This window comes from Rhinolophus sinicus, chromosome 15 (assembly GCF_057876585.1).
Source record: "Rhinolophus sinicus isolate RSI-liver-muscle chromosome 15, RSI-T2T, whole genome shotgun sequence".
NCBI classification, from domain to species: Eukaryota; Metazoa; Chordata; class Mammalia; order Chiroptera; family Rhinolophidae; genus Rhinolophus; species Rhinolophus sinicus.
In genome coordinates, this window is record NC_142515.1 from 31,407,964 (window position 1) to 31,421,534 (window position 13,571).

The window sequence follows — 13,571 nt, forward strand, 5'->3', positions numbered from 1 at the left end:
GTTTATTTCTGAAACTTTTGACTTAATATTTTCAGACCGCAGTTGACCTTAGTAACTGAAACCAAGGAAAGCAAAACCACAATTAAGGTGGGACTACTGTACATATTTTGGCAACAGATCTGTACACACTTAATCCCTGGATCTTAGCTATAATCCAGATTTGTGAAAATCAGTTGTATTTCCTAACAGAAGAGTAAAAACAACTCATAAGACATTGTTAAATATAAGTAAACCAATTCTCTGACCTATGGCATCTATGCATAGAAAAACAAACGAAAATAATACCATCTTTCCCAGGCATGGGATATAGGAAAATACATACAGTTTGAAAAGAAGCTATTATTAAAAAGCCTTAGAAAAGTAGACAAGTAAATTTATTATTTTCTTTATTGAATTAAAATTATACTATGTATAAAATAGCAATGTATATACAAAGGGATTTAATACCATCATATATACAATTATCTTTAAAGGCAGGATGCAAGTTACAATGATTATGAATATAAAATTTATATTAAGATATTCTCCATGGTGATTTATTTGGCTGTTTTAGTTCGAAGTCGTCGTTTGAGAATCTGATGATCACTTTCCCTTACTTTATGGTCCATTAAAATCTGAAATTAACAATTTCACAATTTTTAAATAAATAAAAATGTTATTTATAATTAGTGAGATATGTAATGTGCTTAATATTGAAATAACAGATACATATTTTTTGTCTTCTTGGACGATAGGTATATTATCTTCTACCAAAAAAAGCATGCCTAAAATAATAGATTTTGTAAAAGATTCTTTGAATACTACATAATTCTATAATTAAAATAATTTACATTCTTTATTAAATTCAGGACATATATAGCTTGAAATAATTACTGAAATACTCAGAGACATGTGACTCATCATTTTTAAGAAATGAGCTTTTGCAGCAACAAGCATATAACTTAGAAAACAGAAAGAGCATTATATTGCAATTAAACAAGAAAGAATTTCAGCCAAGGGAGGAAATTATGTACTAATCAGACAGATGGTGAAAAGTGACCAAGACAATCGTAGTTCCAACAGCATGTCCTAATTGACCCTTATGCTTTACACTTGCCTTTAAGTGTCTATCTTACATCTAATAGCTACTGTTGTAAAAGGACTCTCCCCTGATTTTTCTTGGCCACTTCCTGTTCAAGGCTTTTCCTTTAATCACTTTTCTATTTTCACTTTCATCCACTAGGCAAATGTAAGCATGATAGAAAATTAGAACTTTCCCTGTAATAGCACAGCCTGTTCTGAGTGAGGAGAATGAGTCATAGAATCAGGGTGACAAACTAGTTTTTTCTTAATAGAACCTGGAAGGCTTAGAGGAAAAGTGGGAGGAAATGATTGAATGTCAATTCTATATTTTTACCAGACACACTTAGGCACAGATTTGTACAACTCTTGTGATAAAAACAAAAATAGATGTTAGAAGCAAATAAATTACTAAATAGTGATAATTCTATCGATGGAATTAAAATTCCTCTAATGAGATTATAAATGTAAATGCATGACATTCGTATGCATTAATGTAGCATTTGTATTTAATTACTATGAAATCAACCCATCTGATACCAAAAATATAACATTTAAAGCATGTTTTAAGAGATTTGGTCTAACGTAGAAAAATTCAAACTATTATAAAATTCAAATTGTTATGAGTACTTCAGAATTAAAAAGAACATGAACAGTTTTACTTTTAAGAAAACTAAAACAGTAGCTTACCACTTGGCCAGATATATCAATAGGAGATGAAATTTCATTTGTGTATAATTTCCGTTTGGCCCGCTTTGGTCGAGTTACATTTTCTTTAATTACGTCTACATTTGAGGGCTTTGAAGAGCTCATCGTTTCAATTATCTTCTTTGCTATGAAAAAAAAACAAACATTAAATCCTGAAATAAATAATTTCTAACTGCCAAGGTATAAAATCCTTAATAAAGAAAAAACATACCAAACTAAAAAGCACTGTAATTTATAAATGGTGAAAGGACATGAATAAACAATTCACAAAGAAAAAAAATTAAATGCCTAATAAACACATGAATAGATGGTTAAGAGAAAAAAAAAGGCAAATAAATAAAATATCATTTCACTAATGTTCAAAATAATGAAAAGATTTGGTAAATTATAGTATCACCAGTAAAACTCAGGCATCATTAATGACTTAAAAGAGGCTTATGCTATGTTAAGCAAAAGAGCAGGATACATACCTAGTGAACTGGGCAGCAATAAAAATAGAATGGTAGATCTAGTTTAGTACTGACATGTAAAGATGCCACAATTAATAGTAAGTAAAGGTAGTCTGTAACTGTGAGCCCTTTACCTATAGTCAACACAAATACACACACACGCGCGCACACACACTAAAAGAGCACAAATCGTTAATAGTTGATTGCTTCTGGGAAGTGGAATAGAATTTTTTAATTTCTTACTTTGTACATTTGTTTTATTTTTTCCGACACACACATTTTAATAGAAAACATTTCTATTTGGAAAAATTCCAGGATAGAAAATCCATATACATAGATTATCAACTACATTTTTTAAAATACAAAAAACATTTAAGGACATATGCTAAGTTGAGGGTCTACTCATCAAGAGCTGATCTGAGCTTCTGAGCTGAGCTGCCAGATGTCAGAATAGCCAATTAACACAAGTCAAAATGAAGTACCGTGTTTCCTTTGAAAATAAGATCTAGCCGGACAATCAGCTATTTTCGGGGGAAACAGGTTAACACTCAAGCCTTTAAGCACTTACAACAATAGACTAACCAAGAAGCTAAACCTGAGAAAGCACCAACTCCTATACCCACTTTTCCCTACAGTGTTTTCCCGAAAATAAGACCTAACCGGAAAATCAGACCCAGCATGATTTTTCAGGATGACATCCCTTGAACATAAGCCCTAATGCGTCTTTTGGAGCAAACCTTACTCTAAGACCGGGTCTTATTTTCAGGGAAACACAGCATCTCCCCATGGAATGCTGTGTGGTCTAGGTCAGGAGGATCAGCACAGAAGTGAGGGTCATCTCATTGCCAAGGAAACCCATGCATTTGCAGGTTTATAGACCCTGGGGCTGGAGGCTGGGGGTAGGGCTGGGAGTGGAAAAGCAGAGTCAGAGTGGAGAAAGGGGTCTGCAAGGTTCCCTCCACTTTGCTGTCATTCGGTTTTGGGCAGAGGCACCTGAGGAAGTCCCTCAGTAAAGAGGCTGCAAATGAAGTTACCTAGGCTGGGAATGCAGGTATGTTACGCGTAAGAGCATGGCTGGCCAGGGGCCTGCGTCCTTGAGTGTAACTGACTTCAGACATTGCAATGCATTGGCTGTGTACCAAGTTTGCTGTGGGGAGGGCAGCTTCCCCCCATGAGGCCTAACAGGTAAAGCTGCCCAGGGTCAGCCTGAAAAAAATCATACACCGAATTTTGGCCTGAAGCCACCAAACTCCTCACTACTCTGTGCCAGCTACATTCTAAGAGCTGAGGATGTGAACTAGCAGACATTTTGCACTTTTGGAGCTTACATTCTAGTGAAAAAGATAAGAAAACAAAAAATTAAATAATTCAACTTGCAGTCTGAGAGATCACTGTCTGCCATGTATTGAACGGATAGAAGACAGGCAAAAGGAAGACCAGTGATAACAAGAAATGAGTTAACTGGTTGTCAGAGCAACAGGTTTTAAGAGCTAATCTCAATTTTCTTCTTTTTTCCCTATATTTCCAAGTAACCAACAACAGACATGCACTGTAGTTATAATCCAAACATAGGGATATCTTATATTCCTAGAAATAAGTTTTGAAAAACACCATGCCAGGTGTACAGGTAGGAGAGCTGTAAAGAAGCTGAGTCAACCAAGTAAGGGAGTCCATTAGCATATGGATACCTCCCTGTCCTTGAAAACACATTTCCTTTTAACATGTGTTAGTATAATTTAATAAAATACACATGTATCTAAAATAACAAGTCCTGCCTCTCCAAATTTAGACATTTAACAGTTTGTTCTTTGTCCCTCCAGATTATTTCTATGCTTATGTAAACTATACCTTAAAAAGATGTGTATCTTTTTCAAAAAATATATACAAATGGGTCTGGTAAGTCTGAAGTTCCCAAACTGTGCCCTGAGACGTGCTGCAGCAAACTCACAGGAGCACAGGTCTACCATGTATCTCAACAATTACATTAGGCAGCCTGCTCTGGATACTACAGTAATAACAGCTCAAGGTAGTTCAGCTTCAAAATAATATGTGTTCTATTCCTTTTGATGATGACCAATCTTTGCAACCAGGATTTTCAGAAGCTGAATTTTCAGTGGTAGTTTGGCCTTAAGTACTAGTGGATGGAACAATGAGGTGTTTCTTTGGGTGCAGGAGCGCACTGAAAAAAATTACTGAGTTATTACGGGCACTGTGAACCAAGAAAGTTTGGGAACCTCTATGGTAAATTTTTACAGAAAGCACTTTTATACACCCTATCTGACAATTCAACTGTCCCCTGCTTTCAGTCCAGTTCCCTCCCTAATCTTCTCGCTTCTAGTCTCCAATTTATTCTATTGATACCACTCAAGTAATCTCATGAAACTACTCCTCCACCTGCCCCCTCCCTCCAATAATCTCTCTACCTTCTACATGCTGGTTGCATATTGCTACCTAGAATTGCCTGGACATTCCCTATACTTTCCTGGTATCCTACCTGTGCTAAAACTGTTCCCTATGGCAGATGTGTGTGTTCCTATATGTGTGTACATACATATATATGTATGTTTTTGTTTATGTATACATATGTAAATGGAGTGTATATATGAGCATACAGGTATTAATACATTGGTGTTAACATGGCTATATTATATTATGAAGAAAACAGTGTTAAGCAACTAAACTCAACAGATATTGATAGAAGCATATGTTTTTATATATATATAAATAGGTAATGTTTATCTATGCATAGGATAAAAACACTAGCAGACTATATACCACAATACTAACAGTGCTTACCTCAGAAGGTGTAATCCTGCCAACATTTCAATACCCACGTTAAATCCCATCTCTTCTATAAAGTCTTTCCATAGCCCCCTTATCAGAACAGCTCGCTTCCCACCAATATCACCATAGCACTTCGCTTGTATCTCTCTAACTACATTAAGCAGCCTGCTCTGGATCAATTATTTAAATACAGGTCTTTCTCCACTACACAGTGAACACCCAGGCTTATATCATCCTTTCATGTTTCCTCCCACCACCTACCACAAGACAATGTCTATTTGAAATATAATAATCACTGTTACTGAGTTTCTACCAATCAGAAAACACCCTATACCTAACATAAAAGGTCACTGAATTAATTTTCTGCAAACCTTTTGATTGAAGAATTATTGGAGAATGTTGTAAGAAGTCTCCAAATTTCTGTAGTGTTCCTTCTTTTTTCTTAGTGGCCAAGTTTATATTAATTGCAGATGCCTGACTCCGTAAAGAATATGTTTTCTGAGATGATGGACGTATGGAAACCTAATAAACAAACAATTTTTTTTGTTATTGTTGACGGGGAATGTTAGAAGGAAATAGTTACAGCACAGTTGAATTAAAGAGGCCAGACATAGGTTATGAATTTACAGGCAGGGAACTTGGGATCAAGTACATGAGGAGAGGGATGAAAGGGCCAGAGGATGGCAAAGTGAGCGCTGACAGGCCGAGTGCTAAGTCAGAAGTGAACATGTCAAGAAGTGCTTGCTACTGGCCCAAAGCTAAAGCTTATACTCTAAGCTGAATTCCATGAATAGGAAATGGAAGATAAATGAGTTATAATTGGACAAAAGTGGATTTCTGGATAATTACTAATCAAATTTGGCATCTTTATTTTTATCTTCTACTCTATAAATGTAAGTTATAAAAATGGTCAAAGTTGGACAAATTAAAAGACAAACCTTTTGTTGCTTTTTGCCAGAAGAATTGCTATGCTCCGAAACAGGGGACTGCAAATTAGTTCTGGGTGTAGCATTCTTCTTATTTTCACATTTCACCAAGTCCTAAAAATAATATATTTCAGCACTGGTTAATTTCCTGACAACGTTTTCTTTCTCTAGACTCAAAAAAATAAAACATAAATAAAAAGGAAAGAGAAGAAAATGGTTCTCAATTTTGACCCCAGGGGACACTGGCACTGTCTGGAGATATTTTTGGATGTCATTGCTGGGGGAAGGTGGGTTTTATTGGCAACTAGAGGGTAGAAGCCAGAATACTGCTAACACACCTATGATGCCCAGGATAGCCTTCCAACAGAAAGAGAAATTCAATACAAAATGTCAATTGTGTTGAAGTTCAGAAACCCTGACTGAAACCATGAATTTTTCCCCCAACTTTACTGAGATACTATTGTTACATAATATATGTAAGTTTAAGGTGTACAATTGTAATGATTTAATACACATATATACTGCGAAATAATTGAAGGTATGAGTTTTTCACACACACCAAATATAATGAAATTATATGAGAAATACATGAAAAAGAATAACATCTTTTATCTGAATCCCATCTTTAAAATACAGCACAGCAATACACCTGCCCTTTCCCCAACTCCCAAATCCTGCAAAGCATCTATATCTAAGCATCTACCTCTAACTGAAATCTGGCAGCATCAAAAACAAAAACAAATAAAAATCTTCAGTATAAGCACTGGTAAAATGTGAAAATTAAGATACATACTCCATCTTCCTTACTAAATAGGCATAATGACATCTTAAGAAAAGCCTTTTGTAGGATATTAACTGAACTGAACTGGTATAAATCCTAGCTGTATCAAAGATCATAAACTAAAAAGAAAGAAAAGGCAAGAAGAGAAGCAGAGTGAAGATCATGCCTAAACCTCAGAATTCGAGTTACAAAGTAGAAGCCATAAGGTCATAAGAAGCAGACTTCTTTACGGGGATAGAGAGATGGCAATTGTGGGAAGCAAACACAGAAAGACTATAACTCCATCACACTTGGAGCGTTCAATAAAGAGCTGTTTGGAGTCTCCACTGGAGTATAATACAGCACTGTATGGGATATATGGTTTTCATGAAGACCTTACAACCCTCAGTTTATTACAGCAGTGAAGAGCTGGCAAAATCAGTTAAAACTTTTTAAGTTTTACATGATACAATCTGTGTATCTATTCTGACATATACATGGGGAATATGTATCAATAGTAAGATGAATAAAATACTGTATTTTAACCCTCTGAGTACACAACAAATTTTCCTTTTCCCTTGAAAAAATAAATCAAGGAAAAGTCAACATAGATGATAAAAAAAAATCGTGTTTTAAAATGTATTAAATATAAAGTAACTATAGAATAAAATTAACGAAGGCTCTACAAAACAATCTCTACAGGTGTTCTGGGTGTAGCAGGAAATACACTAAATAATATTCATTCAGCAAATTTATTACCTGACAGAGAGCCTCAGGAGTATGGTTAATACTATTTCTGCTCTTCCACCAGCTTGAAAATATACTACTCTTTAAAGGAGTAAAAAAAAGAAAAATGTTGGCGATAAGATCATTGTGCTGGAGAGCTTATACTTAGTTTTAAACTGAAAACAAGTTATTTTCAAAATAAATTATTACCATTTATTATGTATCTACCATGTGGAGCAAAAACTAAGTGTTTTAAACATATTATATCTAATCTTTATTTCCAAAAGGAGGAAACTGAGGATCAGAAAGCTTATGTGATATGGTAGAAGGTTTCATAAACCAACAATCAGAAAGCTGAAGTAAAAAGTAAATAGTTTTTAGCTTACCACTAAACAGAGGTTCAAATTTTAATATACTGGCTATTAGAAAAAGAACTTCTCTTCTAAGAGACCATAGAGTTATGACCATAGAGACCTAAGATTTTAGTTAATTAACAAAGACTATACTCAAGCAAGTTAGCCATTTCAATTTCTCTAATTTCTTTATCAACCATTTTTCTTTTTCACTGGAGGGAAAGTGACTAAGTTTGAACAGGACTAGTATATTAAAAAAGCTTTCCAATAAAACTCCCCATCATTTGACCTATCACAACTTCACTGAAATAAGGGATAAGCTATATATTTTAATATCCATAAGCTTTTTGTTTGAGAACTATTAAACTACAGTGATATTCTTAAAGAGTATAGAATATGCCATAAATTATGATTTGGGCAGTATAACAAAGTTTAACTATATATTATAACTTAGCTTAATAATAAACTCTGTTTGCTTGTTAAATTCATTCATCAGTTAAGTATTTACCTCTTCCATTTCATTACTCTTCCTCTTCCGAGCCTTGGAAATCTTAACCATCACAGGTAAGGTACACCCAGGGTGTTTCACTGCCATTTTGTTTGGCCGTAAAGGTGTAAATTGAATCTCTAACTCAGGTTTTGGAAATCGAGTAGTCTGATTATTTTCTGTTGACACTTCACAAGAGTCAAGGACTACAGATTCATTCTACAACAGAATTAAAAAGGAAAACAAATCTTATTTGCATATATGAATTTATAAATCGCAAAGAATTTACTCTCTTAAATACCTCTTAAAGACATTGAATTGGAAAAGATAAAAAGTGTGCTTGGGTCAAATTTGTTAGACAAGAACAGACAGACTGAGTTACCATCTACCCTCTCTAGGTTGATACATGGTATGTTAAAATTGAGGGAAACTTAGTACTTCCCAAACTTGTATGATCATAATACTTATCTAGAGAATTTGTTTAAAAGATTCTTGGACCCTACTTCAAACCCACTAAGTCAGAACTCTCCCAGGAAAGAGTCTAGAATTTTTAGTAAGCACCCAGTTTATAGTAAAGTTTACCACAAATTCTCTGCTACTCTTCCCACTGAGAGATGGAGTTTCATTCACCTTCCTTGAATCTGGTGGGGGTCTCAACAACTTCCATGACCAACAGGATATGCTGGAAGTACCCTCATGGTTCTTCTGAGGCTCAACCATAAGAAGCCTTGTAACTTCAACCCTGTACTCTTGGAACACTAACTTACAGGACACTCTCTCTCAATATGCCCCAACTCAGAAACTAGCTGTGCTGTGAGAAGCCCAAGCCACAAAGAGAAGCCACATATAGGTCCAGCTGAGCTCCCAGAATCAACTATCAGCTATGTGAATGAATCATTTTGGACTTTCAGTCCAGTGGAGCATAATGATTTCATGAAGGCAAAAATATATGTACAAAATAGCCTAAAAACACCATTCTCTAAAACTGTGGAATATACAATAACTGCTGGAATTCTTAATAGGAAATTTGAATCATGACGTTTTAGGACAGCATATATAAATTTATAGAGAAAGAAATGTTCCACATGTGATTGCCTAGGCAATCAAGAATTAATCTTGTTTACAGATCAACTTCAATCTTTTCTATAAATGATATGGTTTATATTTGTCCCTAAGGTCAATGCTAATTATTAGAAACTACCAAAAACTATCAAAGGCCAAGAGAAAAGGAATGGCACATGTTATTTCCCGATTAAAATGTCCTCTTCCTGTTCTCTGCTTGGTAAAATTCTATTCACCTTCAAGATCCACGATGATGTTATTTTCTCTAATCCACATCCACAACCACTCAGGCAAAACTCATGGTATTCCTCAGTCAGTGTTTCTTCTTAGCACTTTCTTCCTACCACTTAGCCCATAAAGTAAGGTCAAACAAGGCTGTCATTTACGTATCTGTCTTACTAAATAGATTCTTTACTTCTTGAGGATGGCGATCATGTGTTATTTATGTTTGTATTCTTAGTATTTAGCAAGATTCCCGACATGGATTCCAATAAATGTGTTAAATTTTTTTTAAGTAATTTTATCTTCAAAACTTTAAGTGACATAGAATTTTTATCTACTTCATAAGTAACCTGAGAATCTCTATATTGAGAACCCGATGCCCACTATAAATTAAGGAAATTCATTGTGAGTTATTGAGATACGGTGAGCTATTAAATGGGTATGATTTCAAAAAAATACTATTTCACAGAATGCTAATTAAAGGGACCTCTTATGAGGGTAAATAATCATCTGTATTTTATCTTTTGTGGGATTTCCGATTTCTGACCAACAAGTCCATTTATATTAACAGATCTGTAATTTGAGATCAGTATCATTTTGAGAGGAGATGAATATTCGGAGAACTAATCTCCCAAAATAATTTCATCTCTCCCCGAAAGCCTCTAGTTTTCTTTCCCATAGCCAAGAGCACATATAACTAATTGTACAGCAAGGTACCTACAATTGATTAAATTATATTTGCGTGTGTTATCTGGTAACTAATGGTCACTAATAAAGAGGGTAAAGAAGTGGACTGTGTCACCAAATGCCCACCTCTACTTCATTCCTGGAAATTTCAAAACTTGTTGTTTGAGGTTCAGTTTCAACTCCGCCAGGATCTGTGGAACTCGTAAGTCTGGGTCTGATATTCTCCATGGTTTCTTTTTCCTAAAGTAAGGAAATATTAAAGTAGTAAGTCACTGTAACAGAAACTAAATTAAAATACTTCACAAAAAGAATATAAAATCAAGATTTGGGTGAATAGGGGAAGTAATCAAAGACTTCTTCAATGACCATGTAACTCTCTTTGCTCCTCTCTTTCATCCTCAGACTCAGGAAAGACTGGGCAAATTTCTAGCCTCTTCTGAGACTGATATAAAGAGAATTTGAAAGATTACTTTCAACTGCCAAGGTGTTTTACATATATTCTCTCATTTTCTTTCGTTGTAACTCAGAGTTAGATATGCCAAAAATCATTATTCCTGGAGCTAATGGATGACTCAGTTGGTTAGAGTGCGAGCTCTCAACAACAATGTTGCCGGTTCAATTCCCCCACAGGATTGTGGGCTATGCTCCCTGCAACTAAGATTGAAAACAGTGACTGGACTTGGAGCTGAGCTGTGTCCTCCACAACTAGATTGAAGGACAACGACTTGGAGCTGATGGGCCCTGGAGAAACACACTGTTCCCCAATATTCCCCAGTAAAAAACTGAAAACAACAACAAAAAATCATTATTCCTATTTCCCAGATGACGAAAGAGAACCAGCGATGTCTGTATTGAGTTGGAATTTGAATTTTGGTACCACAATTTTGAAAAACTAGAGGAGTCTTGGAAATGCAAGCAGAGCATTAGAGTAGAAAAGACCATATTGATAACTAAACCTTTTCCTGCTGCACATTATTCATCCCACTTTGTCAGACATAGGGTATGTTCTATTTCTAAACCCTACATAAGGGATCTATAAAGAAATATCAGATTACGTTTTTAGACTTGATAAACTCCAACGTGGGCCTTCTCATCAAAAGTCAAATATATCTAGTATGTCACCTATCCATTATCACCAAATAAGATTCTACTGAATCCATAATGGGTTGATAATAGCATGTATTGACTTTCACTGTGGTAAAAACTGTGCTGCTTTACAAATGCTCGCAATTAATTTTCAAAACTCTATTAGGAAGACATTATTATCTCTGAACCGATCATAAGATAAACTCTGAGAACTCAAAATCCATGAAAAATATCCAAATACATTTTTTAATTGATTCCCCTCTAATCTACTGAAACTTTTTTTTTAGCCTTTAAAAGTTAATCAAATAATTTTGAAAATTTTCCATGTTCAATTTTTAAAAAGGCATAGAAAGAACAAGATTCTACTGACTGTTTTAGAAGCCTCTGAAGTGATCTTTTTTAACTGTTCAATTTCATTATCTTTCTGTAAGTTACTGGAGATCAGTGCTTTCAGCTGTATTTCTAAAGCTGCAACCAGCTGATCCCGTTCTTCTCGCCACTTTTGAAGGTTACTATCTTTCTCTGCCAGCTGTGCTGTAAGTATTTCCTAATAATAGAGAACATGATAAAATAAATCTTGAAACATGCATCTAAGAATTATTTGAAATTTTTATTATCAATAACAATACAACTGTGAACAAGATTCAAAGTAGATTACATAGTCAAGTCTAGATGTTTACTGTACTTGTAAAACAAAATACGTGCCTTTGTATATATTTAATGTCCACATGCCCACCTCATTCCAAACATCAGCTTGTTGATTACTTCTTTCAATAAAAAATTATAGCCCTTAAATACCAGCATTTCCCCCAATACTTGGGAAACAAGAGGGTAAAATTATAGTGAAACAAATGACAAAAATAATAGGAACAACAGAGAAATGAAAATAAAAAATACCCTTTTCAATGGGTTAACAAATCGTGTGGGGACAGAGTCCCAGAGAGCAGTTTCCAGGCTCTCAGCCTCATGTGGAAAGGTGCTGGCTCGTTTATTAGATGGTCATCAGCTGTTACCTGTTAGTCATTAGCCACTCATATAACTGCTGAGGCTATGCTAGGGGGTTGTTGGTTGGCAGAGAAGTGGACTGCGGATTGCAGCTACCAAGTGGGGTTGGTTGGTTGGCAGAGAAGTGGGCAGTGGATTGCGGATAGGAGGTGCAGTTAGCGAGCAGATTGTGGACTGCGGATCGTGTAGATCCTACTTCCTGTGTCTCACCAAGTCGACAGCGAGACAGGGGTACAGGAAGACCCCGCGTTGGGGTACTGGAGGATGTTTGCTTTTATGTCTCGACCAGCAGCCAACAAGAATATAGTGATATGATTCCCCTATCCATGGCTCCATTGGTGCTCCTTTTTGGCCTCACCATATCCTGCCTTCTTGTGCGGGGAGCAGGAGCTGAGTCCCTGCATTGCACCATTAAATAGCGCTGAATTAAAATATGTGTAAGACCTACACATGAAAAACTATAAAACACTGCTGAAAGAAATTTTTTAAAACACACAAATAAATGAAGATAATCTGTTCAAGGATCAAAAGACTCAATATTGTTAAGATGTCAATTCTCCCCAAATAGATCTTTAGAGTTGTTAAAACTTTTTAACTTCCACAGCTCTAAGTCTTTTTTAAAAGAAAGGGTTTAATAGGCCATAGCTAGCTAAGAAAGACTGGTCACGGGGCATGAAGTCTGAACCAGCAGCAGCACGGCTTGGTGAAAAGACAGCCTGTCTGCAGTCCTAGAGTTGAGTGTTTTTATACGTCAAGGTGGGGGTGGGAGGTGGCTAGGCCGTTCTGAAAGGACTATATTACCTATAGACAAAGGAGGTAGGAAAAACTGAAGTGGGCCCCGCTCTGGGACAAGCACAGAGTCAGCAAGGAAGCACTGTTGGCTCCTGTAGATTAGCTATGGGAAGCAGATTGGAAAGTTCATGTGTAAATAAGCAGAGTCTCCTGGGGTCAGGATGGCAGAGGCTGGTGGAGTGCTAGGGCCATCTGGCTATTCTCTTTTGGATAACTGTGAAAAGAGGCACCTGGAAATTAATTCCAACAGATATACAGGAATGTGAGCAGTCTTCTGTCAGAGCTGGCCCACAGCTATTATTAACAGGCTATAACTGTTCTGTCTCTTTCACTCTCCGGCAGCTGTAATTTTAATTTAGAACATTTCAGAACTTTTTTTTTGTCATAGTCAAGGAAATTTTAATCAACATCTGGGCAGGTGTGTGTGTGTGTGTGTGTGTGTGTAGAAATGAAAAAGCTGGCTCT

The 13,571-nt window shown here is 35.8% G+C and overlaps 1 protein-coding gene across 7 annotated transcripts in view; it reads right to left on the reverse strand.

Moving 5' to 3' along the window:
- Positions 1-369: 369 nt before the first annotated feature.
- Positions 370-13,571, reverse strand: part of KIF20B (kinesin family member 20B) — a 63,776-nt gene continuing 50,574 nt past the window's right edge. For 3 of the 7 annotated variants that reach the window (XM_088791962.1, XM_074339399.2, XM_088791960.1), the window contains 8 exons: positions 11,680-11,856; positions 10,350-10,463; positions 8,274-8,471; positions 7,446-7,514; positions 5,939-6,040; positions 5,372-5,522; positions 1,750-1,892; positions 370-614 (listed from right to left, as the gene is read on the reverse strand). In XM_088791962.1, coding sequence (XP_088648088.1) covers positions 537-614; positions 1,750-1,892; positions 5,372-5,522; positions 5,939-6,040; positions 7,446-7,514; positions 8,274-8,471; positions 10,350-10,463; positions 11,680-11,856 — 1,032 coding nt within the window. In that variant the 3' untranslated portion in view covers positions 370-536. The remainder of the gene's footprint in view (positions 615-1,749; positions 1,893-5,371; positions 5,523-5,938; positions 6,041-7,445; positions 7,515-8,273; positions 8,472-10,349; positions 10,464-11,679; positions 11,857-13,571) is intronic. The other 4 variants (XM_088791964.1, XM_074339400.2, XM_088791961.1 and 1 more) reach the window with 2 other exon arrangements.